Genomic DNA, 25,571 nt, shown 5'->3' with positions numbered 1-25,571 from the left:
AGCCAAAGCCAACTTGTGGCCACCAATAACCGCAGTTTGAAAGGTGTTGACTTCAAATTAACGTAGTACATATGTAAACCCTTACAGTGTGTATAATGATAAGTGATATCCGCCTTTTCGTCTCGGGGACACACATAAAATCGTGAGCTAGGGCGTTTTTATTTTAATAAACTGCTTAGTTTCCTAACAAAATGAACTTAGTATGACAAGCTGTGGACGAAGGTACTCACGGTTGAGGTCCAGGGTGACGGCTCCAGACAGGGGCGCGGCCAGCGGGCTGGAGGCTGCCTGGCACGTGAGCACGGCGTGCAGCTGGTGGCGCGCCAGCTTGCGCAGATGCAGGGTGTTGCGCACGCGCCGGCCTGGCAGCGCCTCCCATTGGTCGTCCAGCAGCGCGTTGTCCTGCCACCACGTCACCCGCGGCGGAGGGCGGCCTGTGAGCACGGGAATCCGTCTGGGAAACAGCGACATCAGACATCCAGTACTGCTATAGTCCGATTAAAATTACTTGGCATCTGACGTCAGTCAGCTGGCGCTAAGTGTTGACACACTGGCTGCTGACTACTGCTCGGTTATAGGCACCACACAAACACGGCGACTCACCTCAAACGTCAGCATCCGTAGTTGAGTAGACAAGTTCCCAAGAACACAACGACTACACCGTATCAGTCTGGCTGTATCGCCACTTTGAGTAAATTGTCTATGCAAAGACACCGATGATCACCGCCTTATATCCACTACGAAACGCAACGTCTGGTTCTTCACACAATGTACAGGGTGTTCCAAAAATGACCGGTATATTTGAAACGGCAATAAAAACTAAACGAGCAGCGATAGAAATACACCGTTTGTTGCAATATGCTTGGGACAACAGTACATTTTCAGGCAGACAAACTTTCGAAATTACAGTAGTTACAATTTTCAACAACAGATGGCGCTGCGGTCTGGGAAACTCTATAGTACGATATTTTCCACATATCCACCATGCGTAGCAATAATATGGCGTAGTCTCTGAATGAAATTACCCGAAACCTTTGACAACGTGTCTGGCGGAATGGCTTCACATGCAGATGAGATGTACTACTTCAGCTGTTCAATTGTTTCTGGATTCTGGCGGTACACCTGGTCTTTCAAGTGTCCCCACAGAAAGAAGTCACGGGGGTTCAAGTCTGGCGAATAGGGAGGCCAATCCATGCCGCCTCCTGTATGTTTCGGATAGCCCAAAGCAATCACACGATCATCGAAATATTCATTCAGGAAATTAAAGACGTAGGCCGTGCGATGTGGCCGGGCACCATCTTGCGTAAACCACGAGGTGTTCGCAGTGTCGTCTAAGGCAGTTTGTACCGCCACAAATTCACGAAGAATGTCCAGATAGCGTGATGCAGTAATCGTTTCGGATCTGAAAAATGGGCCAATGATTCCTTTGGAAGAAATGGCGGCCCTGAACCAGTACTTTTTGAGGATGCAGGGGCGATGGGACTGCAACATGTGGCTTTTCGGTTCCCCATATGCGCCAGTCCTGTTTATTGACGAAGCCGTCCAGGTAAAAATAAGCTTCGTCAGTAAACCAAATGCTGGTCGCCGTCATCAATCCTGTGCACTATATCGTTAGCGAATGTCTCTCTTGCAGCAATGGTAGCGGCGCTGAGGGGTTGCCGCGTTTGAATTTTGTATGGATAGAGGTGTAAACTCTGGCGCATGAGACGATACGTGGACGTTGGCGTCATTTGGACCGCAGCTGCAACACGGCGAACGGAAACCCGAGGCCGCTGTTGGATCACCTGCTGCACTAGCTGCACGTTGCCCTCTGTGGTTGCCGTACGCGGTCGCCCTACCTTTCCAGCACGTTCATCCGTCACGTTCCCACTCCGTTGAAATTTTTCAAACAGATCCTTTATTGTATCGCTTTTTGGTCCTTTGGTTACATTAAACCTCCGTTGAAAACTTCGTCTTGTTGCAACAACACTGTGTTCTAGGCGGTGGAATTCCAACACCAGAAAAATCCTCTGTTCTAAGGAATAAACCATGTTGTCTACAGCACACTTGCACGTTGTGAACAGCACACGCTTACAGCAGAAAGACGACGTACAGAATGGCGACCCACAGACTGCGTTGTCTTCTATATCTTTCACATCACTTGCAGCGCCATCTGTTGTTGAAAATTGTAACTACGGTAATTTCGAAAGTTCGTCCGCCTGAAAATGTACTGTTGTCCCAAGCATATTGCAACAAACGGTGTATTTCTATCGCTGCTCGTTTAGTTTTTATTGCCGTTTCAAATATACCGGTCATTTTTGAAACACCCTGTATATTGCCCAATGACTACACAGTATCAGTCTGGTTGCATCGTCACTTTGCGTAAGTTGTCTATGCAAAGACACCAAGAATCACTGCCTTACATCCATTACGAAACGCAGCGACTGGTTCTTCACAAAACGTATATTGCCGTGCTACCTCGGCACATCGGCACCACATAAGCAGTAGTCCGCACCGATCTCCTGCTTTCCCCACACACGTCTCATGTCCCCCAGCTAAACACTATGCTGTCACGTGGTTCATAGGCCAGGCTATCGTCTATCTTTTCCGTGATCACCCACAAACCATACTTGAATTTGATGCCATATACTGGAAGCTCACAGTACGCCCAAAACATTCGCCTACATGTCGTCGTACCTCTGCCAAGTATTTGCAGAGTGTGACCAACATTCACCCCCCACCCCCGTCTCCTCGCTCAGTAGTTGGAGAGTTCGTAACCTGCTGCTTTCTTGACATGTGTAGGATCATTGTGGATCAGTGCGGTTGCCCACATGTCCTAGCTGGTGACCCGAATGTGTGCAGGTTCACTGCGCGGCCAAATGCACATTTTCTTATTCATTTTTGTAAGTTTTTCCTGGGTTCAAATTGTAGTTCACGTGTTTGTCTGCCCATAATACCACTGACCACTGTACGGCTGCCCCCCCCCCCCCCCTTCCAAGAAACGGCTTGATGAGCTGTGAGGTGATCCACTCTTGTCTGACAATATACAGGGTGTCCAAAACAAGTGTCGAATACAAACAAGAAAAATAAGTACAATAAACATGTGTCGGGAAATGCATACTTTCTAAGTCCAGTAAAAATAGGTACAGAAATGCACACTTTATGCGATAAACGCGTGTTTACAAAAGGTGTTCAACGTGGCATCCGTTCATGATAATGCATCCATCTGCTCTCCAGCATGGGGAATGATGCACTCTTTGAAGTATACCTGGTTGCTGATCTGTACTTGCTGACATATACTGAGGACTCGACCCTGTAGTGTGCACACATTGCTAATTGGCGTGGCGTAGACCAGTTCCTTCAAATGTCCCCATAACCAGAAGTCTACAGTGTTGACGTCTGGTGTACTAGCAGGCCGAGATGTGCGGCCTCCCTTCCCCCATTTCCTGACCAATCCCATGGTCCTGAAATGTCTGTGTGAGATTTTCGGACACATTGTGATGAAAGTGTGCTGGTGCCACATCATGCGTAAACCACAGTTATATTTTTGCTGCAATGGCACACCCTCCAGCAAGGGTGACTCTTCGTGACCAGGCTGCAAAACAATCACAACACAAGTGTTTTGAGGAATGTATGGATTCTTGATCCCCTTGATTCGTCAGCCATGTAACATGTCTGGCGTGCAATGGGAAGATTAAAGAGAAAGCCCAGATAATGCACGCCAGTTAACCTTTGTGGTAGCACTTACGGTCTGATAATCTGTCACCAAGTACGCCTGCCCATACATTTATTGAGAACTGGTATTGATGCCCTGCTTCCTGAATTGCTTGGGGTTTACATCTGCTTATACATGCTCATTATGGAAATTCATAGTACCATCTCTTGAGAACCCTGCCTCATCAATACATAAAATCTTGGATGTGAACATTGGATCTGTGGCTTACTTATGCAACAGCCACTGACAGAACTGCAGTCGGCCAAGTCGATCCTGAGGTCTTAGGGCCTGAACATGCTGTAGATGATATGGCTGCAGAGACTGTTTATGAAGTATCTCCCTAGATAAGATAGTGAGACACGCCTTCTGCTGCTACTAATCGTCGCAAATGCGTCCCAGGTTTTTTTTTTTTTTTTCCACAGAACACAGCACATTCCTCCTACATGTCAGGCAAGCAGACTGTGTGGGGCCTTCCACTGTCAGTCTCCTGAGGTGCTAGGGTACAAGAGTGATCTGGGGACATTGTCATTCTATGATGTTCAGCGAGAATTTCGCTTTTGTTTGTAGCTCTCAGATCCACGCTCACATTTCCATAGACGACGTGGTGAAGGATAATGGGAAGCAGCGATTCTCGAGAGATGTGTCTCCAATTCCTGATATCATGACGCAGGGAGCTGGTTGAGAAGATGACAGCAGGACGTATTTCGTAACTGTTGATGGGAGGCAGAACGCTCGGCTACTTTTGCAAGGATTTTAAACATTAATGTCTCACTCTTCGTGACCAGGCTGCAAAACAATCACAACACAAGTGTTTTGAGGAATGTATGGATTCTTGATCCCCTTGATTCGTCAGCCATGTAACATGTCTGGCGTGCAATGGGAAGATGTATACTTTCACATCAGCCAGCAATCTTCATAAACTGACGATACATTTTAGGGATGGTATGTTATTCTCAAATTGATATTTGAAGGCCATTTGTGCTCTCCGACAATGTATACAAAAGTATATTCTTGTCCGTATGTGGCACACTTCATGCTGATGTTGATAATGGGCATCAGTTCCGAAGGAAAAGAGAGTTCAATAATTTTGTATTTCTTATGTAATGACATTTCTATAAAGATTGATTTATACCATACTGTTGCTTCATGGTGTAACACTTCCCATTTTCATCACTTTTGGGCAAATAAATTTAGTTTTGTAGCTTAGTAAATTTGTTCACTGGACTAGATCCTCTTAAATGAATCGTGCAGGATCGACTAATACCCCCCTCCCCCATTCTGCCCTCCACAATTCACTCACTAGTAGGACGCTATTACTGACTCATGTCAACAACAATGACATTCCATCCAGTAACGTTTAATAGTGGGTGCCCTAACTCTTCATCATATCGTTCACCTCTTTTCATCGTAGATCGGCATCGTGACTCGCTGAGGTGATGACACGACAGTCAAATATCTTATTGCTTATTTGAGACAAGAGTGCTTTTTCGACGTATACATTCCACGTATTGTATTGTGTAGTGCTCTCCTTTTAGTGCCCTCTCTATAATTTACTTCAACAAATGTCGAAACACACACGCCAAGGGATGCTGAAATCGAGACAATTATTGTGCAGAAGGTGAGCATTTTATTGGAAGCTGTTAGTAACTGTCGCTTCCCCTGGTATCATTTGCAATTGGAGTTTTGTGACAAGTAACCATTACATTCATAAAAAAATGTATGCGAGCCACAGGCGTGGCACGTGCTGTCAAGTACACGTGGAAGGACGGGATTTACCAGGAAAACGCAATATTGTCGCCCAAATATCCTATCATCAGCTCATAGCACTGCTTCAGCTATGAAGAGGGAACCTAACCATTATCCAATATGATAGTCAGATGGACATCCGATTTTTTTCGCAATTGTGGGAATACTTTCTAATAATTCTTGTAGTAATGTTGCAAGCATCTTTCCAAAGACCGGCCTTACGGATACGGTGACGTATCTCAGTATAAGAAGTATAATCTCATTACCACGTTCTCTAATATCATGTGTTGGTTAATTATCATATTCAGTTGGTCAACGGGTACCTGAAAGAAAATTAGTCAGGATCGAAAGGGCTTATTTATTCAACGTAACCGCCAATTACGTGTCTGACAATTGCTAAGTCCCATTATCCGATTAAACAGAATTTTGGTTCAGTAATTATTATTTGGCTAATAATTGCAATTTAACTAACTCATTGATTAATGCAGGAGATAATTTAGAATACACAATCGCCATAACAGAATTATTCTAAGGTTTTGCAAGTAACTCATGTATGTTTTATTCTTGAATCTGTTGTGGGAATAAAACTTTGCTTTCCACGATTCTAAATTTAATTTTCCTCATATACCGACAACACTGTGAGCGATCTGGAAACGCTGTGCTGTTCTGCTTGTATAGACCGCTGTGTTCATCCCTTCCAGTTGCTCAATCCGAGTTTCAGCTCCACGCAGCCATCAAGTGATTTTTGAGAGCGCCAAAGTTTTCGCTGGCACAACTCATTTTTGGAAGGCCGAGTACACGTTGAAGAAGAACATCGCTCAGGAAGGCCTTCAGTTTCAAAAACAGACGATAACATCGCATTTGCGCTTGCTTTTGTGAGATCAGATCGACGTTTAATAACAAGGATGATGGGTGACCTGTTAAGCACTTCCACCATACATTATATATTGACCAAAGTTTTGTACATGCGAAAGGTTTCTGCCAAAACAGTGCCGAAAAACCTCACTACTGAGCAGAAAAGACGTGTGCGTCGATCTTCTTGAGAGGATTGCCAATGACCATGAATGTTTCAGTTGTGTAATACAGGTGATGAATCCTGGATTTCTGAATTCGATTCCGAGGGAATGTGCCAAAGTGAGGAGTGGCACACTTAGACATCTCTTCGACCGAAGAAAGTTCGAATGAGCAAATCACAAATCAAAACAATACCGATTTGCTTTTTTGACAGTAGGGGTATTGTTCCTCCAGGACAAACGGTCAACCAAGAGTATTACGAAGATGTCCTTGAAAGACTCATGAAAAGAGTGAATCGTGTCAGATCGGACGTTACAGATAAGTGAATGCTGCATCATAACCACGCCCCAAGTCATACGATCATTTCCAACCCAGAATTTTTGAGCTTGAAAGGCATTTCTGTTATTGCACAGCCTCCTGTTCACCTGACCTGAGTCCTTGTGACCTTCTTCCTTTCCCGAAATTGAAAAATGTCTTCAAAACGTCACTTTTGACTCTAGTTGAAGCCTTTCAGCGCTGCTGCCAACACTAGAAACAACGGCCCCGCTGGTGTATAACTGCTGAAGGGAACTACTTTGAAGGGGTCAATACGTTGCCTGAAAAAAAAAAAAAACTTTGGCAGATAAAAATATCAGTCTCATCATTCTTCTCACATTCCCTGTGTGTACTACCTCTACAAATAACTGTTTAGCTCGTGATGCGTAACTCCAGCTTCAGTCAACTGAAATCGACATGCCCTTTCCCTAGCAGGTGAGCCATGTGACTTATCGCACTGTTCTCCCGGGCAGCCCTACTGCCAGCCAAAAGTTTATATCTCGAAGCCGTTTGGCAGAGATATGTAGTGCAAACTGAGCGCTTTGCTTAACGAACGTTCGGGAAAATCAGAGATAAGGATGCGAATGAAGGAACGTAGAAAGGGAGATTTAAGAGTGATTCATTCTCTCTACACCTCAGTGTGTGCTGTTTTGATCTTCCTAGTAGATTTGTGTGCCGGAAGGGTCTCGAACCCGGATCCTTGTTTTTCACAGGCAATGCTCGTACCGACAGAGCCATCCAGTCACGACTGGCGATTCGCCCTCACAGCTTCATTTTCGCCAGTAGCTCTCCTACCTTACAATCTTCACAGTTTGAACCTTGCGACACTATCACTCTTCGAAGAAACGATAATGCGAATAAATGAGTTAGCCACAAAGAAGATCCTTTCCGGTGTCAATTATTCTAGAAACAATCCATCAGGTTATGGCTAATCATAATGTAGAATTATATCAAAAATACACTAAGCTGTCTTGAAAACATAATGATTGATTCTGGAAACACTACGCTGATAGTGTCTAAGTCATTACTATACCGTCTCATTCGGGAATGCCAGTACCACAAGCGTGCAGGAGAACTTCTGGAAAGTTTGGAAGCTAGGAGAGTGCTATTAGCTGGAGTAAAGCTGTGGAAGCAAGTTGTGAGACTACATGGAGAACTTAGCCGATAAGGTCATTGGCCACAAAAACAAGATTCTGTGCGCGAATCTCGGTTTGGCATAAAGTTTCAATCTGGCAGGAAGTTTTAAGGACTCAAGCTAAATATCCTGCCGTTCGACAAGGAAGTTATCAGAGACGGAGCACGTACTCAGATTTGGGAAGGACGGGGTAGGGAATGGAACTGGTCTTTTAAAAGGAACAACTGCGGCACTTGTCTTAATTGGTTTCTAGAAACCATAGAAAACTTAATCTGACTGGTCGCTCGTAGGTCTGAAGACCTGCCGATATGAATTCAGTTTCTTCACAACTGTATCACTGCTTGTGCTGTCAAGAGATACGATTAGACTTCCTGGAGTGACACAGTTGTATCTAGTGTAGAAATGAAAATAAATGAGTGTGCACTTTAAATTCATAAAGGTTACAGAAATGGTAGAAGCCTCCTACAAACTAATAACTTCCCGGCAGAAATAAGTTAGCTTGGAATTAACGAGACACTGTAAGATGCAGTAAGACTGGTCAAATATTTCAGAAACCGTTTCCCATTAACTACTATTAGAAATACGAAGATGTAATCACTATTCTTTTATTACCAAATTTTAGTTTTAAAAACTGTATGCAGAGTTTTTTTTGCTGATACACTGACATTTTTTGTCCACGGCTCCTGTGCAACTGCCTCCATTTGGTAGTAACGTCATCTGTTGGTTAAAATAAAAATTATTTCACGTAGGAATTGTAAAGGCCAAAATTGGTTGTAATCTCCGAGACATTGCAAAACGCAGGGCTGAGTAAGTATTTCACAAACCATTTCTCACATAATTTGCATTGTAAACATAGGTGTAACAGTTTTTTTACTGTCTGCTTTCAATATTTCCGTTTTGTGTGTCTATAAGGAATGCTATAAGTTTTGTTATTGACGATGGTATCTGTACAGAGTTGTAATAATGGAAGCTACAGAGATGAACTGTAGTGTCAACAGTGGCTGCTGTACGAAAATAATCCTAATTTATAATAACCTTACGTTTTTATACAATATCCAGCAGTATCAAATGACTGAACACATAATAACACGACAGATAAATTATTCACTTCACGGCGCTTGCCAAGAAGAGGTGGCACGCATGCTTCTGCGATACAAAAAGTAGTATCGTTCGTACAATCACAACGGAGGGTTATCTATGGATAGGCCAGACTAACTTGTTGCAGAAAAACGGTGGACAGCTTATTGGACGTGTTTTGCGCCATTTACGCGGAAATTAATAATCCAATTTGATTTTGACATGTTTTTTATGCGATTTTTGGCCTCGGGACAACTATAAACCTATTTTTCTCATCCGATGTAGCATGATCTTGTGGTGGATGAGGTTACTTAACTAATAGTATCACACCTGTACACTCATGCACACTGAGTGGTACACTTAGTACACATGGTTTAACGTCAGACGTAAACCTTAGGCATTGTTATATGATTCATTTGTCACTTGTAGTCGACCACTATAAAATTATGATGCTTACAGTGGCATCTATTGCTACATTTTGTAACTATTTATTTTTCTTCTGACATACGTTTTCCCCCTTCTCCGATAATATTCCGTTCAGTCGTCGCTCTGCTCAGAGGTGCTATTTGTACAGCGGTTTGAAAGTTTAACTTTAATTATAATTGTAATGATTCCACAGAAAGATGTTGCTGTCAGGGGTGAATAGCATCGAGTTTTTGCAAGATATGTATATGGTTTATTAACAGAAGAATGGAAAATCAGTTGAAGTCGACCTTGGGGAAGGTAAGTTTTGGTTCCAGATAAATGTGGGAACACAGGAGGCGATAGGCCTACTGACTATACGGCTTCCTCTAGAATATAGGTTAAAAACAGTGAATTCATGTTTACAGAATTTTTTGATTCAGAGAAAATTTTTGACAATGTTCGCGAGAATACACTCTTTGAAATTATGAAAGTATCAAGAATAAAATACGGGGAACGCAAGATCATTTGAACAAAAACTAGACTACAGTAGTAAGAGCATAAGAACGTGAGAAGGAATCAGTGGTTAGCAAGGAGTGAAGGAAAGGAAGGAGTAATTTTAGAAGGGGACTAAAGTTCAGAGAGAATAAACAAATTCTTTAAGGTTTGTGGACGATAAGGTAATCCCGCCAGAGATGCAATTAGCGTTTAGCCGAACTGAATGGTGAGGTTGTAAGATGGAAGTCAACACAAGTAAAACAAGGGTGGTAGGATGCAGTCGAATTAACTCAGACGATGCTGAGGGAATTAGACTAGAGAATGAGACACCAAAATTGGTAGATCAGTTTTGATATTTGGGAAGTAAAGCAACTGATGGTGGTTGAGTAGAGAAGTATAAAATGGAAAATAACTATAAGCAGAAAAGTATATCTGAGAAAGAGGAATTTGTTAACATCTAATATAAACTTAAGTGTAAGGATATCTTTGCCGAATGTATTTGTCTGCTATGTAGGCTTGTGGGGAAGCGAAACGTGACCGATAAGCAGTCCGACAAGAAGAGAATGGAAGGCTTTGAAATGTGCTGCTGCAGAGAAATTCTGACGATTAGATGGATAGATCGAGTAGCTAATGAAGTGATACTGAACCGATTTGAGGGAAACAGCAGTTACGGCACAACTTGACTAAAAGGAGGGATTGGTTGATAAGACACTTCTTAAAGTATGAAGGAATCGTTTGTTTGGTGATGACGGGAAATGTGGGGGTTTAAAGCCATAGAGTGTGATCAAGGGTTGAATAAAGTAAACATGTTCAAATGCATACAGGTTGTCGTAGTTATTCGAACATGCACTGGGTAGACTAGGGAGTAGAACTGCATCAGACCTGTCTTCGGACTGAAGACCACAAAACACCGTAATTATTCCCTATTACGGTTATTTGTATTTCTGGTACTAATCATAATGTCATGATCAAAAAAATATTTTGCATTAACTTTTATCTGCCTGTCTCTACGTGATGTTCACAGACATTTTGCAGTTTGAAGCTGCCATCCAGCCACTCCTTATGCTGTCGGCTTTCGCTTTTCGATTTCCGTTCCTTTTTTTATTCTTTCTTTAATGTGACGTTTTGCTAGCCTGAGACAAAATTCGACATCTCTTTTCATCATAAGAGACAGTGACCGGTACTGTAGGTAACAACACAATGTTCCCTTGAACTTGGTCGAAGAAGATGAACTTCGGGTTAGCGTAAGACGTACAGATAAATTCTTGAAATTGTCGTCGATACTCGAGTTTGTTACCACGCTGCAAACAATAGCAGGATATCGGTATATGGCCATTATCGTTCCTTTATTGCATTTGAAAGTAAGTTGTATACCTGTCGGCATCTAAATAAAAGTGGTAGGATTTTAGAGACTGTTGATTGTCAATATTTAAAATAAAACCTGAAGAACTATTTCTATATTGATTTCATATGTGGGACGACAATGAAATGGAAAGAGCGACATTTTCATTGTGGAGACGGTGGCTGACTTATTGTAAGGTATTATTTTTTATTTTTGACTTAATCACTTTTTTATGATACAGTAACAATCACTTTCGGCTTTAGAAGACCATTTTCAGATGCAAGAACAGAGAACATAAAAGCTTAAATTAAGAACAGAGATAAGTGTTTTTCAAAATATTTACTTGTGAGCTCAGTAACGCGGTATTACAATGTATATGGGTCATACATATGAGTGGCATTTGATGAACTAGTGTGTTTGATTTTATGTTTAGTTGATAATGCGTAAACACTTGTTCATCAAATACTCTCATAGTTATGGACCAAATGCACTCTAAGATAACAGGTAGATCTAGTGAAAATAATTACACTTCTTTGAGATCTTAATTTAATCTGTTTTGATCCCTCTGAAGATGTCTTTTGAAGGCCGAAGGCTGGTATGATTGTGTCATATAAAAAGTTATTGAGCCAAAATGGAAAAATAATACCTTAGAAAAAGAAATTGTTTCTAAAAACACTTAAAAATGTGCCAATTGTATTGTTAGTACAATAGATCCTTCGCTGTTGAATACCATACGATAGAGTGGTTGGTTGGTTTAAAGGGAGGAAAGGGACCAAACAGGTTTGTCCTCCAATATGGTACATGCATTCTCTGCTTATTAATAGCTAGAGCCAGTTTTTCTATTTCCTTATGTCTGCGGCTATTAATGAAGGGGAAGGTGGGCTTGAAGTTTTGCGACCCTTTGGGACACCATATTTCATCCCTAATTAATTACGTAGCCCCTGCAGAGGCACTACAACCATCTGAACTAAGTATCAATCCATCAGGATGAGTAATTGTATGTATGAGGGGGAATGTCTGAGGCCGGCCGGAGTGGGCGCGCGGTTAAAGGCTCTACAGTCTGGAAACGCACGACCGCTACGGTCGCAGGTTCGAATCCTGCCTCGGGCATGGATGTGTGTGATGTCCTTAGGTTCGTTAGGTTTAAGTAGTTCTAAGTTCTAGGGGACTTATGACCACAGCAGTTGAGTCCCATAGTGCTCAGAGCCATTTGAACCATTTGGGAATGTCTGAGTTTGTTTGCCGCTAGCAATAATGGTCGTGCCACTAGTTTTTTTTTTATCTATCGGTGAGGAAAGCAGCGAGCATGGCCAAGACGGCAGAAGTCAAAGAAACAGCTACAGGCTCTTCCAGGAAAGCATCTAGGCTTCTACGAAAGTGTGACCGCTTTGCTTGTAAGTGGAGGCGGTAGCATCTCGCCATAAAATTGGCTCACGAGTGCGGCCTGGCCTCAGCTGAAAAATGGCAGCGGCCTACGTTCTGGAGGCGTACTGTCCACCTCATTTGTGTGACCCACAAACGGGAGCTGAGCCTTATGATTTGCTCTAGGAAGGAGTGCTTCGTCTGCAACAAGCGCGGAATGCATGCGCGTTCCTCTGGCGCGAAGTTCAGCGAGGGAGAGCATAGATTTTGACGGCAGACTTTCTCATTGGAGCAAGGCGGGAGTTCTGTCACCTTGTTATAAGTACACTATTGGCGCAGCAATTTGCGTGGGCAGCTTGGCCATTGGAGTGGACAATTTTTGGCGACACCACGTGGATCTAGTGTCGAGAAGGGAAGAGAGGAGAGATTTTCGTGGCATTTGGTGGATGTCCACCATAGAGGACTGTCTGGGCAGTTCGGCAGAGGTAAGGTGAATGCTCGACCAATCGACGGAGAGCTGCCACAGAGGACAGTCTTGGGTTTTCCGGATCACGAGCTGTGATTCTCTGCACATCTCGAAGGGAGTGTACGCTAGTCGCGGCCTTTTTACTAGCACACCTACGACCAGACTCCACATGGCCCCTGAGCAGTTCGTTGGTGATCGTATCTGCAGCCTGGGCTTGTTAGTAATCCTTGTCTGAGGACTTAGTCTTCACTGCAGAGAGTACATCTGACCTGCAGCCCTGTACTTCAAACAACCTATGTCGTACTGACGTTCATCTAGTGATTGATAATCTCAGTCACTGCTTCACATATAGCCACAAAGCGTTGTTGCTATTACCTTGGAGGCGTCATTGTAGCTTGAGCCACTCCCCTTTAGTAGCTTTGCCAGCCATCAACATCATCTGTCACTGTATATTTTATTTCGCATTTTTTTGTGATTAGATCTGTTTGCTAATTCTGGGAATGCAAGTGTTGGCTTTGTAATAATCTATGTCTGGAAAGATAAATATTCCATTTCAATCCCCTATACATCCTGACCATTTTAATTACAATCAATTTTTGTGACGTGTGGGTACGTAATAAGGGTAGGAAACCTCACAAATTGTCGACGCCTGCCAGGATCTTACCGATATACAGTCAGGTATGAAGCACTTGCTTTTTAACATTTCATATGAGAAAGAGATTGTGAACAAATTAGACTCGTGATAGTCTTAAGCTGCTGGTGCGGTACGCAATAATATTTGTACTCTCTTCCCAGGTGTATAATTTATTGTGTTTCTTATTTTTGTGTTTTGTGGTTTCTACATCACGTGTCTTCTTTTATTATTGGATTTGAATGGCGTTGTGAATGTTTGGAGGGTTATTTTCGTGATGTGCTTGTGCATTTGACTAGCGAAGGCATTTAGAGGAAATATGTTAACCGTACATTCGTGTTTTGATATGCTTTTCTTGACGTATGACTGAGAACTAGGAGCAGGGCGAGGCTCGTTAATGCAAAGCGCGAAGTAGCGTGCTCCCTTAACTTAGAGAACAGAGTATATAGAGGTGGTAGCTCTTTCTCCGGAACAAACAAATTCAGAGGCTGCTAATAGGCACGGTTCCGTATCAGGTTTAGGGGACTCAGCAGCCGACAGGAAGTACGTGAGGGTGACATTTCACGACGATATAGTAGGTCACAGTAGAGACCCGTCAGTGGCTGACGAAAGAAGTTGCGGTCCCATCTCTGTGAGCAAATAATGAAAGCCGCATTGCAACGAACAGTATTTTCCATCATTTGAGAAGATAAGCAGAAGAAAGGTGCAGAGAAGTGGAAGAAACAAAAAGAGCGAGTGCAGAATTCGAAGATAGTTTAGCACAAAGTATCAAGGGTGTGTTAGGAGAGGTAGTTACGTGCAAGACGCAAGCAGGAGAAGCAAACCACATCACAACGGAAGCAAAAAGGAGCGTTCGTGTTGCTAGAATGGAAGCAATTGGTGTATGGAGATAGCGCACCCGGAATTAAGTTGCTTTCGGCCAGTACGTGCATGATCGTAAAGCCGAAATCCTGGAGGACGAGAATCCACCTGGCCAACTTCCCGTGGGCTAATTTTGCAGTGAGAAGATCGCCTATTGGCATTTTTGAAAATTGTAGTGGTGACCCAAAAGGAACCATTTTGGTATACACTATTTGCGGAACGTTGCTTTTGAGAACTATGTTTTCAATAGCATGAAAGATATTAAGCACAGAGACCCTGCGTTGGTTGCATTGAAAAGAAAGTGGAAGGACAATAGTCAAGCCTCTGTTCGGAGGTTTTACCATTTGAGGAAGGGAGTTCTGTTCCAGTGCAGCAACACTGAGGTATCGGTTAGGTGACTATATATACTGGAGGAGCTAATAAACAAAGTTATTCGGCCTAGGCGTCTCAGCTGTGGCCATTTTGGGCCAAGAAAGTGTCACCTAGAGCTGCGGACTCTAAGCTGCTTTAACAGCACAGAAACAAGGATAAGAAAGGTATTGTCTATGTGTAAGTCTTGTTAGAAGACAACGCACACTACGGTGAGGTTGCGATCCCTGTTGTATATGATAATGCCAAAAAAAATTGAAACTGTTAGCCGCGACGGACTTGATCGGGCCCCTCCCGAAGACCCGACGATAATTCTGCTACATTATGATAGCCGTCGTACTGACATCGAAGTATGTCACACTTACTCCTCTGAAAAGGGCAACGTGACTGTCGGTGGCGAGGGCTTTAAGAAAAGGATTCCTACCACCTGTAGAGCAAGTGGACAGAAAAATTTACGACAACGGGCCAAATATCGATCCAAAACGTGGCAGGCGATGCGTAAGAGACATCGGATCGAGCCGATCTACGTATATATCATCAAATCATCTGCGCTTAGACCCGGCGGAACGCGTGAAGAAGTAATTGGGCAATCTATGTCGGACATATTTCTCAAAACAGCATACGATGTTGGATATCTTCCTGTATGATTTTTAAGATATTATTAACGAGGTACCTCATGGAACAACTATGATGTCCCTTGTTACTATACTTAAGAATCATCAGCCCAAGGACCTGCTACGAGAAATCGTTGACTTCCTCCCAAGAACTCGAGAACAGCACAAGAAGATAGTAGAGGACGCACTGTGCAAGCTACCGGTTGCAGGAAGGAGAAGGAAGGAACACTCTGTCAGGAAAGCCCGAGAGTGAGAACTTTTCACTGGATAAAAAGTTTTGCTTTAAGCGTTTCGACTCTCCAACGAACTAAAGCACCTATGTCACAAATGCTTTACTGTCTACAGTGGACCAGTACGCATCGAAAGAATTGCCCGCCATGGAGCTGTAGAACTTTAAACATTAAAATATAAGAAGTCGATCAACGTCCACTTTGTTAGCCACACAAAACATTTTATAGAATAAGGGAGAAAGTGAAAGATGGAATTTCTTGCTGTCTGGTTGACAAATAGTTTGAAAAATGTTGTAGCGTACATTATTGTTCAACAAGCTTGTATGGGATAAAGAAAACTTTTTTTTTCGAGATTTCTCCTTAGAGCAACATTATGAATGATAGTGTGTATTTGTGTCATTAATAAATTGTAGATTTGATCAGTGCACAAAATTCAGCGCTGTACTTGTGAATTGTGGCTATGTTGTCCATTGTATACAGAAAAAAAGGTTGCAGAAATCAGAACCAGACGTCATAGTTGTTACTTTTTTGGAGAGATGATTCAGAAAGTGAATTAAACCATGTTGCGTGGTATGTGAAGGAATTTGTTGCCCTGATCCATATCCCGCGTTCCAAACTGCTCAGGTTCCATGACTTGGTGGTCTTCCCGCTAACAGCGTTGTGTTGCTGTTGTGTTGTTGCGTTTGCCACGCCACTGAGGCGTTGTTCTGTAATTTTCGTGGGTGTCTTCGGTCGTGTCTGCGCCAGGAATGCGCATATTATTCAAGATGCGCCCAAAGGGCTAGACTTCATCGTTTTTCGCTGATAGTCAGTATGGTTGGTATTTTGTTTCGTGGCAATGTGGGTGACGACGCCACTAAAGCAGTCTGCCTCTGGTTTTTCTTATCCCCCTCTTCGTTGCTGTGATGTGTCCGCGCCATGGGAGCGCGTATTACTCGAGGTGAGCCTAAAGAGCTTGGTCCCCGCAAGGATAAGGGTCTGACCCCGTTTTTGTTGATGTATGAGAGAGCTGTGAACACCCCACGTCTCAATACGCGTGCAAGGAGATCGCTCTGTCGCTCTCTCTCTCTCTCTCTCTCTCTCTCTCTCCCTCTCTCTCTCTCTCTCTCTCTCTCTCTCTCTCTCTCCCTATAAGCACCGTTTATCGCACACTGAGTGCAGCCGCCGTTAGTTCTCACTCCACGAAACCAAGAACGAAGAAAAATAGGTAGACCAAGATGAGAAATACGACGTTTGGTTCCCCTGGAAGGAGGAGCATTTACTGTATTGCATAAATGAAAACCCCCTCTGATACTTGTAATGTCTGATCGCTATATTTTATCTTAATTAATTAGGAAAATGAAGCATCTGGCTAAATGAGCTGTGTGAGTTTCAGAAATAAAAGAAGTGGAAAGAAGTGGGGGGGGGGGGAAGCCATGCTGAGAAAATCGTCAGCTTATATATAAATGGGCACTTGAATTATGTAGCCCCAGGGCAGTCACCCCAGGGCACTTGATACATCCATCTTAGTCGGTAACCACGCACTGAAGCATAAGAGGTATAATTAGAACGTTGACAAGACGTGACCAGGGCGGCAGAAATCAAAGAAACAGCTGCAGGCTCTTCCAGGAAAGCCGTGCGGGATTAGCCGAGCGGTCTAAGCGCTGTAATCGTGGATGTGCGGCTGATCCCGGCGGAGGTTCGAGTCCTCCCTCTGGCATGGATGTGTGTGTTTGTAATTTAGGTTAAGTAGTGTGTAGGCTTAGGGACCTAGCAGTTAAGTCCCGTAAGATTTCACATACATTTGAACACATTTCTTTTCTTGCAGGAAATCATCCGGGTTTCTACAAAAGTGTGACCACTTTGCTTGTGAGCGCAGGCGGTGACATCTCGCTATGGAGTCGGCCCACGGGGGCGGCCCAGTTTTCAGCAGGACAATGGCCAGCAGCCTGCATTCCGCAGGCGTGTTCTCCACCTCAAGCGTGAGAATGACAGACGGGCGCTAAGCTTTATGATTTGTTCCAGGAATGACTGCAATGTCTGCCACAGGAGTGGAATGCATGCGCGTTTCTCTGGCGCAAAGTTCAGCGGCGGAGAGCATAGATTTTTGGCAGCAAACTTTCTCATCGGAGGAATACCGCTATGCTGCGTCTAGCCGGGAGTTTTGGCGCGGTGTTGTAAGTACGGCATTGGCACAATTTGAGTGGGCAGCTTGGACATTGGAGGGGACAGTTTTTGGGGACTCCACAAGGATTTCGTGTCGAGGTGGGAAGAGAGGAGAGTCTTTGGAGGCATTTGGTGCATGTCCACCGTAAAGACAGTCTAGGCCGTTCGGCCGAGGTACCCTGTCCGCTCGAAAAATCGGCGGAGAGCCACCGGAGAGGACAGTCTTGGTATTTTTCGGCCCGCCGGCTGTGATTCTCTGCACATCTCGGCGCGAGAGCACGCCGGCCGTGGTCTTTGTAGTTCGTTACCTACGGCCAGTCTCCGCATCACCCATCGGGCAGTTCAGTGATGAGCATAGCGGCAGCCTGGGAGTATCAGCAATCTTTGTCCTAGGTCTCAGTGCCATTGCAGCGAGTACACCTGACCTGAAGCCCTGAGTTTCAACCAACCTGTCATACTGACGTTCGACTATCGATTCACAATCTCGGTCTATTCCTCACATATAACCAGAAAGCGTTGTTGCTGTTACCTTGATGGAGGCATAATTCTAGTATGACTCCCTCCCACTTTAACAACTTCGCCAGCCATTAGCATCATCTGTCACTGTGTGTTTTATTTAGATTTTTTTTATTTGATCTGTATACTAATTCTGGGAATTCAAGTATTGGATTTGCAATAACTGTGTCTGAAAAGAACAGTATTTCATTTCAGCACCATATTCTTCCTGACCATATGACTTATACTAAATATTTGTGAGCTGAGGGTACATAAGAAGGATACGAAACCTTACAGGCTGTGGTAGGAATGCTGCTGCTGTCTTATAGCGTAGAATGTTGCAAATAAAGCTGTTGTGAGCTGTATCGAGTACAATGGCCTTTTTCACATTTACATCTTGATAATGTTGCCACAGAGAGCTACATATTCGTATTGTGTTCTTCTATCAGTTAATGTTAATGGCGCAGTCCTCATCCAGAAGTCGCAGCATGTTTCATACTTCGTGCCAGCGTATACACGAATGGAAAGAACGCAGTGACATTGCTAGTCACCGAATTCAAATAATTTTAAACGCCATCGGTCACACGCGTCATAATACACTCCTGGAAATGGAAAAAAGAACACATTGACAACGGTGTGTCAGACCCACCATACTTGCTCCGGACACTGCGAGAGGGCTGTACAAGCAATGATCACACGCACGGCACAGCGGACACACCAGGAACCGCGGTGTTGGCCGTCGAATGGCGCTAGCTGCGCAGCATTTGTGCACCGCCGCCGTCAGTGTCAGCCAGTTTGCCGTGGCATACGGAGCTCCATCGCAGTCTTTAACACTGGTAGCATGCCGCGACAGCGTGGACGTGAACCGTATGTGCAGTTGACGGACTTTGAGCGAGGGCGTATAGTGGGCGTGCGGGAGGCCGGGTGGACGTACCGCCGAATTGCTCAACACGTGGGGCGTGAGGTCTCCACAGTACATCGATGTTGCCGCCAGTGGTCGGCGGAAGGTGCACGTGCACGTCGACCTGGGACCGGACCGCAGCGACGCACGGATGCACGCCAAGACCGTAGGATCCTACGCAGTGCCGTAGGGGACCGCACCGCCACTTCCCAGCAAATTAGGGACACTGTTGCTCCTGGGGTATCGGCGAGGACCATTCGCAACCGTCTCCATGAAGCTGGGCTACGGTCCCGCACACCGTTAGGCCGTCTTGCGCTCACGCCCCAACATCGTACAGCCCGCCTCCAGTGGTGTCGCGACAGGCGTGAATGGAGGGACGAATGGAGACGTGTCGTCTTCAGCGATGAGAGTCGCTTCTGCCTTGGTGCCAATGATGGTCGTATGCGTGTTTGGCGCCGTGCAGGTGAGCGCCACAATCAGGACTGCATACGACCGAGGCACACAGGGCCAACACCCGGCATCATGGTGTGGGGAGCGATCTCCTACACTGGCCGTACACCACTGGTGATCGTCGAGGGGACACTGAATAGTGCACGGTACATCCAAACCGTCATCGAACCCATCGTTCTACCATTCCTAGACCGGCAAGGGAACTTGCTGTTCCAACAGGACAATGCACGTCCGCATGTACCCCGTGCCACCCAACGTACTCTAGAAGGTGTAAGTCAACTACCCTGGCCAGCAAGATCTCCGGATCTGTCCTCCGTTGAGCATGTTTGGGACTCGATGAAGCGTCGTCTCACGCGGTCTGCACGTCCAGCACGAACGCTGGTCCAACTGAGGCGCCAGGTGGAAATGGCATGGCAAGCCGTTCCACAGGACTACATCCAGCATCTCTACGATCGTCTCCATGGGAGAATAGCAGCCTGCATTGCTGCGAAAGGTGGATATACACTGTACTAGTGCTGACATTGTGCATGCTCTGTTGCCTGTGTCTATGTGCCTGTGGTTCTGTCAGTGTGATCATGTGATGTATCTGACCCCAGGAATGTGTCAATAAAGTTTCCCCTTCCTGGGACAATGAATTCACGGTGTTCTTATTTCAATTTCCAGGAGTGTAGATGCTTAACGGATTATCTTGAAATATCGTCTTGAAGTGCTTTCATCGCTATCGTATGAAAGAAACTTCGTGAAAGATGACGCATCTGCGAGAGTAAACTTGTTGTTCGGATTCAAATGTACCTCAGTTTCAAGTTCTGACACTTCTTTTGAAATAAACCACGTCTGTGTTGTTAGTTAAATCGAGTTTTAGTTGCTTGCATACATTGCACGCACAGTGCTTAGCACTATGTTGTTTTCTAGGGAATTTTTCTATCTGAGTATTGTAAGACGTTTCTGGTTACCCTGGTTATACTTCTCGATGTCAGACTATAACTTTTTTATGAACTCAAGGCCATTATAAACGGAAAATCTTCGTTGTTACCGTAATACAAATGTATTAACAGCAAAAGATAAAGCTGTTTAAGAGAATGTACACCAATCCTTAAATAACGCTCCATTTACGAAAATCGGTAATTCACTCACAAGTATCCTGAAACGCGGTATCGAAAACACTATATCCAACGTTTCAGACATTTAGAGGAGGAGTGACTTCTTTTGTAGTATTTCAATTTTATACGTCATTTAAAAACTGGTATATGGCTTCTTTTCATACGTTTTATGTTTTTCGAGATTTAACAACCAATCCGAGCATGTTCTTCCGTCTTTAGTGACTGTCTTTAATATCTTCTTTCATTCGAGACGCAGTATTATTAGGCTATTTTTTAATTTCGTCGCGTTTGGCGTAACGGTCGATGTGAAGAGTACACTCAATTCTGAACGGCCGAGGCCGACTGTAAAAGCCATGTCGTTTCACCAGACATAAGACTACATGTTGGTCGGTTACAACAGAGCAGAACTTACTTTGGTAAAATTCATTTCGCTCCGTGCCTCATCAAGATCTCTCATTCACTTCTGTTGTCTAATATAAAGTGAAAATTAGCTGAAATAACGAACTCGTGCAGTGTACGGCTGCGAACTAAGGAGATGTCACACCTGTAGCGAAGTTCCACGTTGATGTTAATATTCGAGATCTGTACCGTCTCAGCTATTAGGATCAGATATCTGAGACTCCAGTCCGCTTGGCTAAGACCCTTAATCTACGTTTATCGCTGACGAGAAGCAATAAACAGTCGGATGGAACGGCTATCTGTCTTTCCTTCTTTTTTCCCTTTGTTCTGTTCACCAATCTTCCTTCCTGCAGTAGGGGCACGGTCACGTCTCTCTTCACTATCGATTGGGCTCGGTACATTCATGTACAAAAGATTCGGATCAAGACTTGTTGTTGACGCTCTTACTGCAAATGGGATCGCAGCTCCGGTTATGGAAGCTTCTCTGTTGGAGACGTCCTCGGCTGTACGACCTGAGCATCCTAACACAACCGGTGAAAGATTCATTCGGCTCATCTCTGATAAAGCCGATTTCAACTTTTTCACCACTGACGGGTTGAATACTTTCCATGGAAGAAATCATGGCAATCTGTCCATACACAGTTATGGTGTCTGACAAGAACATTGATTGGGAGAGAAGACGTTCCACTTCTGAATTTTTACCTACCCAAGTGATGCTTCTCAAAGGAGACCAAAGCCTGAATGATCTCGTTGTTTAAAGACACCACATTATTCATCACACCTCATTTTCGATGAAGATTCAAATGCTGCAATCGCAAAGGGAAAGTTTCTCGTAAATGAGTGCAACAAGAACCACTTGATTTTCATGCTCTTGAGAAAATTTGAGGATGGACATATTCAAGTGCTACAGGCAAAAGAAGATGTCGATTCATTAATTGTGGAAACAGTTATTTCCAAGTTGCTGAGTCTGGCAGTGTGGCAATAGTAAGCGAGGATATAGGTGTGGCTATTCACCTAACGGGTCGAAAAAACTACTACAACAACCTGTACTTCCATAAACCGGGAAGAGCGAAATCAGTGGGACTGTGGTACTCCAGCAGTTCATTTAATTTCGATCCTGCGTATGTCCTTTTCAGCCATACCTTCACGGGGTGTGATACCACATCCTCTTTTCTTGGCCAAGAAAAAGGGAAATTAATAAACCTGACAGACCAACAGCCACACCTCAAAGTGGAAGCTGTTGAATTTGTTGAAATCTCAGTCTCTCAAGCTTAATAGCACAGGCAAGAAAACAGCCGATGTTAGCACTGCATAGGAATTCCAACTGCTCGTCTTTGGATCAGATCAGGTACGAGCTTGTCGTACAGTCTGCCCCGAGAAAATCTTTCAAACATGAAAGACTACCGCTAACATCGGAAGCAGCAAGGTGGCACCCATTGCTATCCCACCACCAAGTGCATTCTTGGTTGCGTCAGAAAACTGATCCATGCCACTGGGGCTGGAAGAAAAACTTAACAGATTTGTTTCCCGTGACAATTACGAAAGATGAGGCACCACACAAGCTACTGAAAATGATTTCATACGAATTCAAAACGATGCACAACAATATGTGGATGTCGCAAATCTGGACTGACTTGCTCCTCGACGTGTCTTATCTAGCGAGAACGCTCCAGAAACTGGAATCGACAAGGATGAGGAAGAGATAGAAGGTACCTTCCAGGAGAAGGAAGTTGTTGAAGGTGCCGCTATGGATCCTCAATAGCGAATGCTGGATCGGGACCTGTCGCAGTCTCCCAAACGACCACGATGGAACTGAAATATAATAAAATGTGAATCTCTGATAATTAAATTGTTTTTTAATGTTGATGCCCTTTTAACTGATCATTTGTACAAATTTTATATTACCCTTACGTAAATACACTCCTGGAAATGGAAAAAGAACACATTGACACCGGTGTGTCATACCCACCATACTTGCTCCGGACACTGCGAGAGGGCTGTACAAGCAATGATCACACGCACGGCACAGCGGACACACCAGGAACCGCGGTGTTGGCCGTCGAATGGCGCTAGCTGCGCAGCATTTGTGCACCGCCGCCGTCAGTGTCAGCCAGTTTGCCGTGGCATACGGAACTCCATCGCAGTCTTTAACACTGGTACCATGCCGCGACAGCGTGGACGTGAACCGTATGTGCAGTTGACGGACTTTGAGCGAGGGCGTATAGTGGGCATGCGGGAGGCCGGGTGGACGTACCGCCGAATTGCTCAACACGTGGGGCGTGAGGTCTCCACCGTACATCGATGTTGTCGCCAGTGGTCGGCGGAAGGTGCACGTGCCCGTCGACCTGGGACCGGACCGCAGCGACGCACGGATGCACGCCAAGACCGTAGGATCCTACGCAGTGCCGTAGGGGACCGCACCGCCACTTCCCAGCAAATTAGGGACACTGTTGCTCCTGGGGTATCGGCGAGGACCATTCGCAACCGTCTCCATGAAGCTGAGCTACGGTCCCGCACACCGTTAGGCCGTCTTCCGCTCACGCCCCAACATCGTGCAGCCCGCCTCCAGTGGTGTCGCGACAGGCGTGAATGGAGGGAAGAATGGAGACGTGTCGTCTTCAGCGATGAGAGTCGCTTCTGCCTTGGTGCCAATGATGGTCGTATGCGTGTTTGGCGCCGTGCAGGTGAGCGCCACAATCAGGACTGCATACGACCGAGGCACACAGGGCCAACACCCGGCATCATGGTGTGGGGAGCGATCTCCTACACTGGCCGTACACCACTGGTGATCGTCGAGGGGACACTGAATAGTGCACGGTACATCCAAACCGTCATCGAACCCATCGTTCTACCATTCCTAGACCGGCAAGGGAACTTGCTGTTCCAACAGGACAATGCACGTCCGCATGTATTCCGTGCCACCCAACGTGCTCTAGAAGGTGTAAGTCAACTACCCTGGCCAGCAAGATCTCCGGATCTGTCCCCCATTGAGCATGTTTGGGACTGGATGAAGCGTCGTCTCACGCGGTCTGCACGTCCAGCACGAACGCTGGTCCAACTGAGGCGCCAGGTGGAAATGGCATGGCAAGCCGTTCCACAGGACTACATCCAGCATCTCTACGATCGTCTCCATGGGAGAATAGCAGCCTGCATTGCTGCGAAAGGTGGATATACACTGTACTAGTGCCGACATTGTGCATGCTCTGTTGCCTGTGTCTATGTGCCTGTGGTTCTGTCAGTGTGATCATGTGATGTATCTGACCCCAGGAATGTGTCAATAAAGTTTCCCCTTCCTGGGACAATGAATTCACGGTGTTCTTATTTCAATTTCCAGGAGTGTATATATTGGCCGTTACCATTTACTTGCTTTTCATTTTAGCAACCCACTCTTACCATTTAAGACAACGATGAAAACGATTAAAAACGCACATGAATGAAGAAAATTAGATAGATATACGTAGAGAACACATATGCTCTCATTAGAGAGCAGTCTTCCAACTGGAAATTTCGTTTCATTGACTATCTTTGACTTAAAAGAAGAACAACAAAAAGGAATAACTTTGAGTTTCGAGTGTATGAACGCTTAATAGTGCCTAAAAGTGAAAAAGTACTAGCTTTTGTAACATAAAATTTCATGCTCTACAAGTTTGATAACTTGACATTTTTCATTTGGAGTAACCGTCTTTGAGTTACAGGCGATAGAGTCGACTTTTTAGACAAATCGTTAAAATTGAACCAACTTCGACAATTGATTGCAGCCAAACGGCTGCACCAATTTTTAAGTTTAAATAAATTATTTTAGTGCTCTTTCGTTGTGGCACGGGTAACATTTTCATTAGGATGTATGGTTTTCGAGTAATAGACGAAAACCTGAAAAAAGTGCGAAAATTTCTTGGTTTTTTGGCCACAAAAAGAGGGTTTTGGAGGTTGAAAATCTGGATTCAGCATACTCTCAACCAGATACACAAGATAAAACAATAAAATCTTCTACCATGTTCACTGCGATGCAGCTTTTTCTCAAGTTTTAAATGTGTGTCGCACTGACTTAATTACCTGCCTTTCAGAGCTACGTTATTCAAAGGTTCACAATTTCAGTGCATCGTCGCCATTAGTTCCAAACGTCACACGCTTTGGCGCCAGAGAAAGAGGTTTTACACCTGTAAGCATATCTTTGCTCTATCCCAGAGCATTTGCTGCTTGAATATACTTTTAACAAAATGAATATCTCTTTTGAGCCATTACTGCTGGGCTCAAACTATTCTCTAAACTTGGTGCTTCGTGGCTCTATACCATCTATATCTACCTTGTCACAATTTGGCATGCAC

At 44.6% G+C, this 25,571-nt stretch overlaps 1 protein-coding gene across 3 annotated transcripts in view; it reads right to left on the bottom strand.

Annotated features, from left to right (window-relative positions):
- LOC126187919 (nephrin-like) overlaps positions 1-25,571 on the bottom strand; it is a 687,362-nt gene that overhangs the window by 117,876 nt on the left and 543,915 nt on the right. For all 3 annotated transcript variants that reach the window (XM_049929278.1, XM_049929279.1, XM_049929280.1), the window contains exon 5: positions 231-434. In XM_049929278.1, coding sequence (XP_049785235.1) covers positions 231-434 — 204 coding nt within the window. The remainder of the gene's footprint in view (positions 1-230; positions 435-25,571) is intronic.

The sequence above is a fragment of the Schistocerca cancellata genome, chromosome 5, assembly GCF_023864275.1.
Source record: "Schistocerca cancellata isolate TAMUIC-IGC-003103 chromosome 5, iqSchCanc2.1, whole genome shotgun sequence".
NCBI lineage: Eukaryota > Metazoa > Arthropoda > Insecta > Orthoptera > Acrididae > Schistocerca > Schistocerca cancellata.
This window is presented reverse-complemented; position numbering and strand designations above follow the sequence as displayed.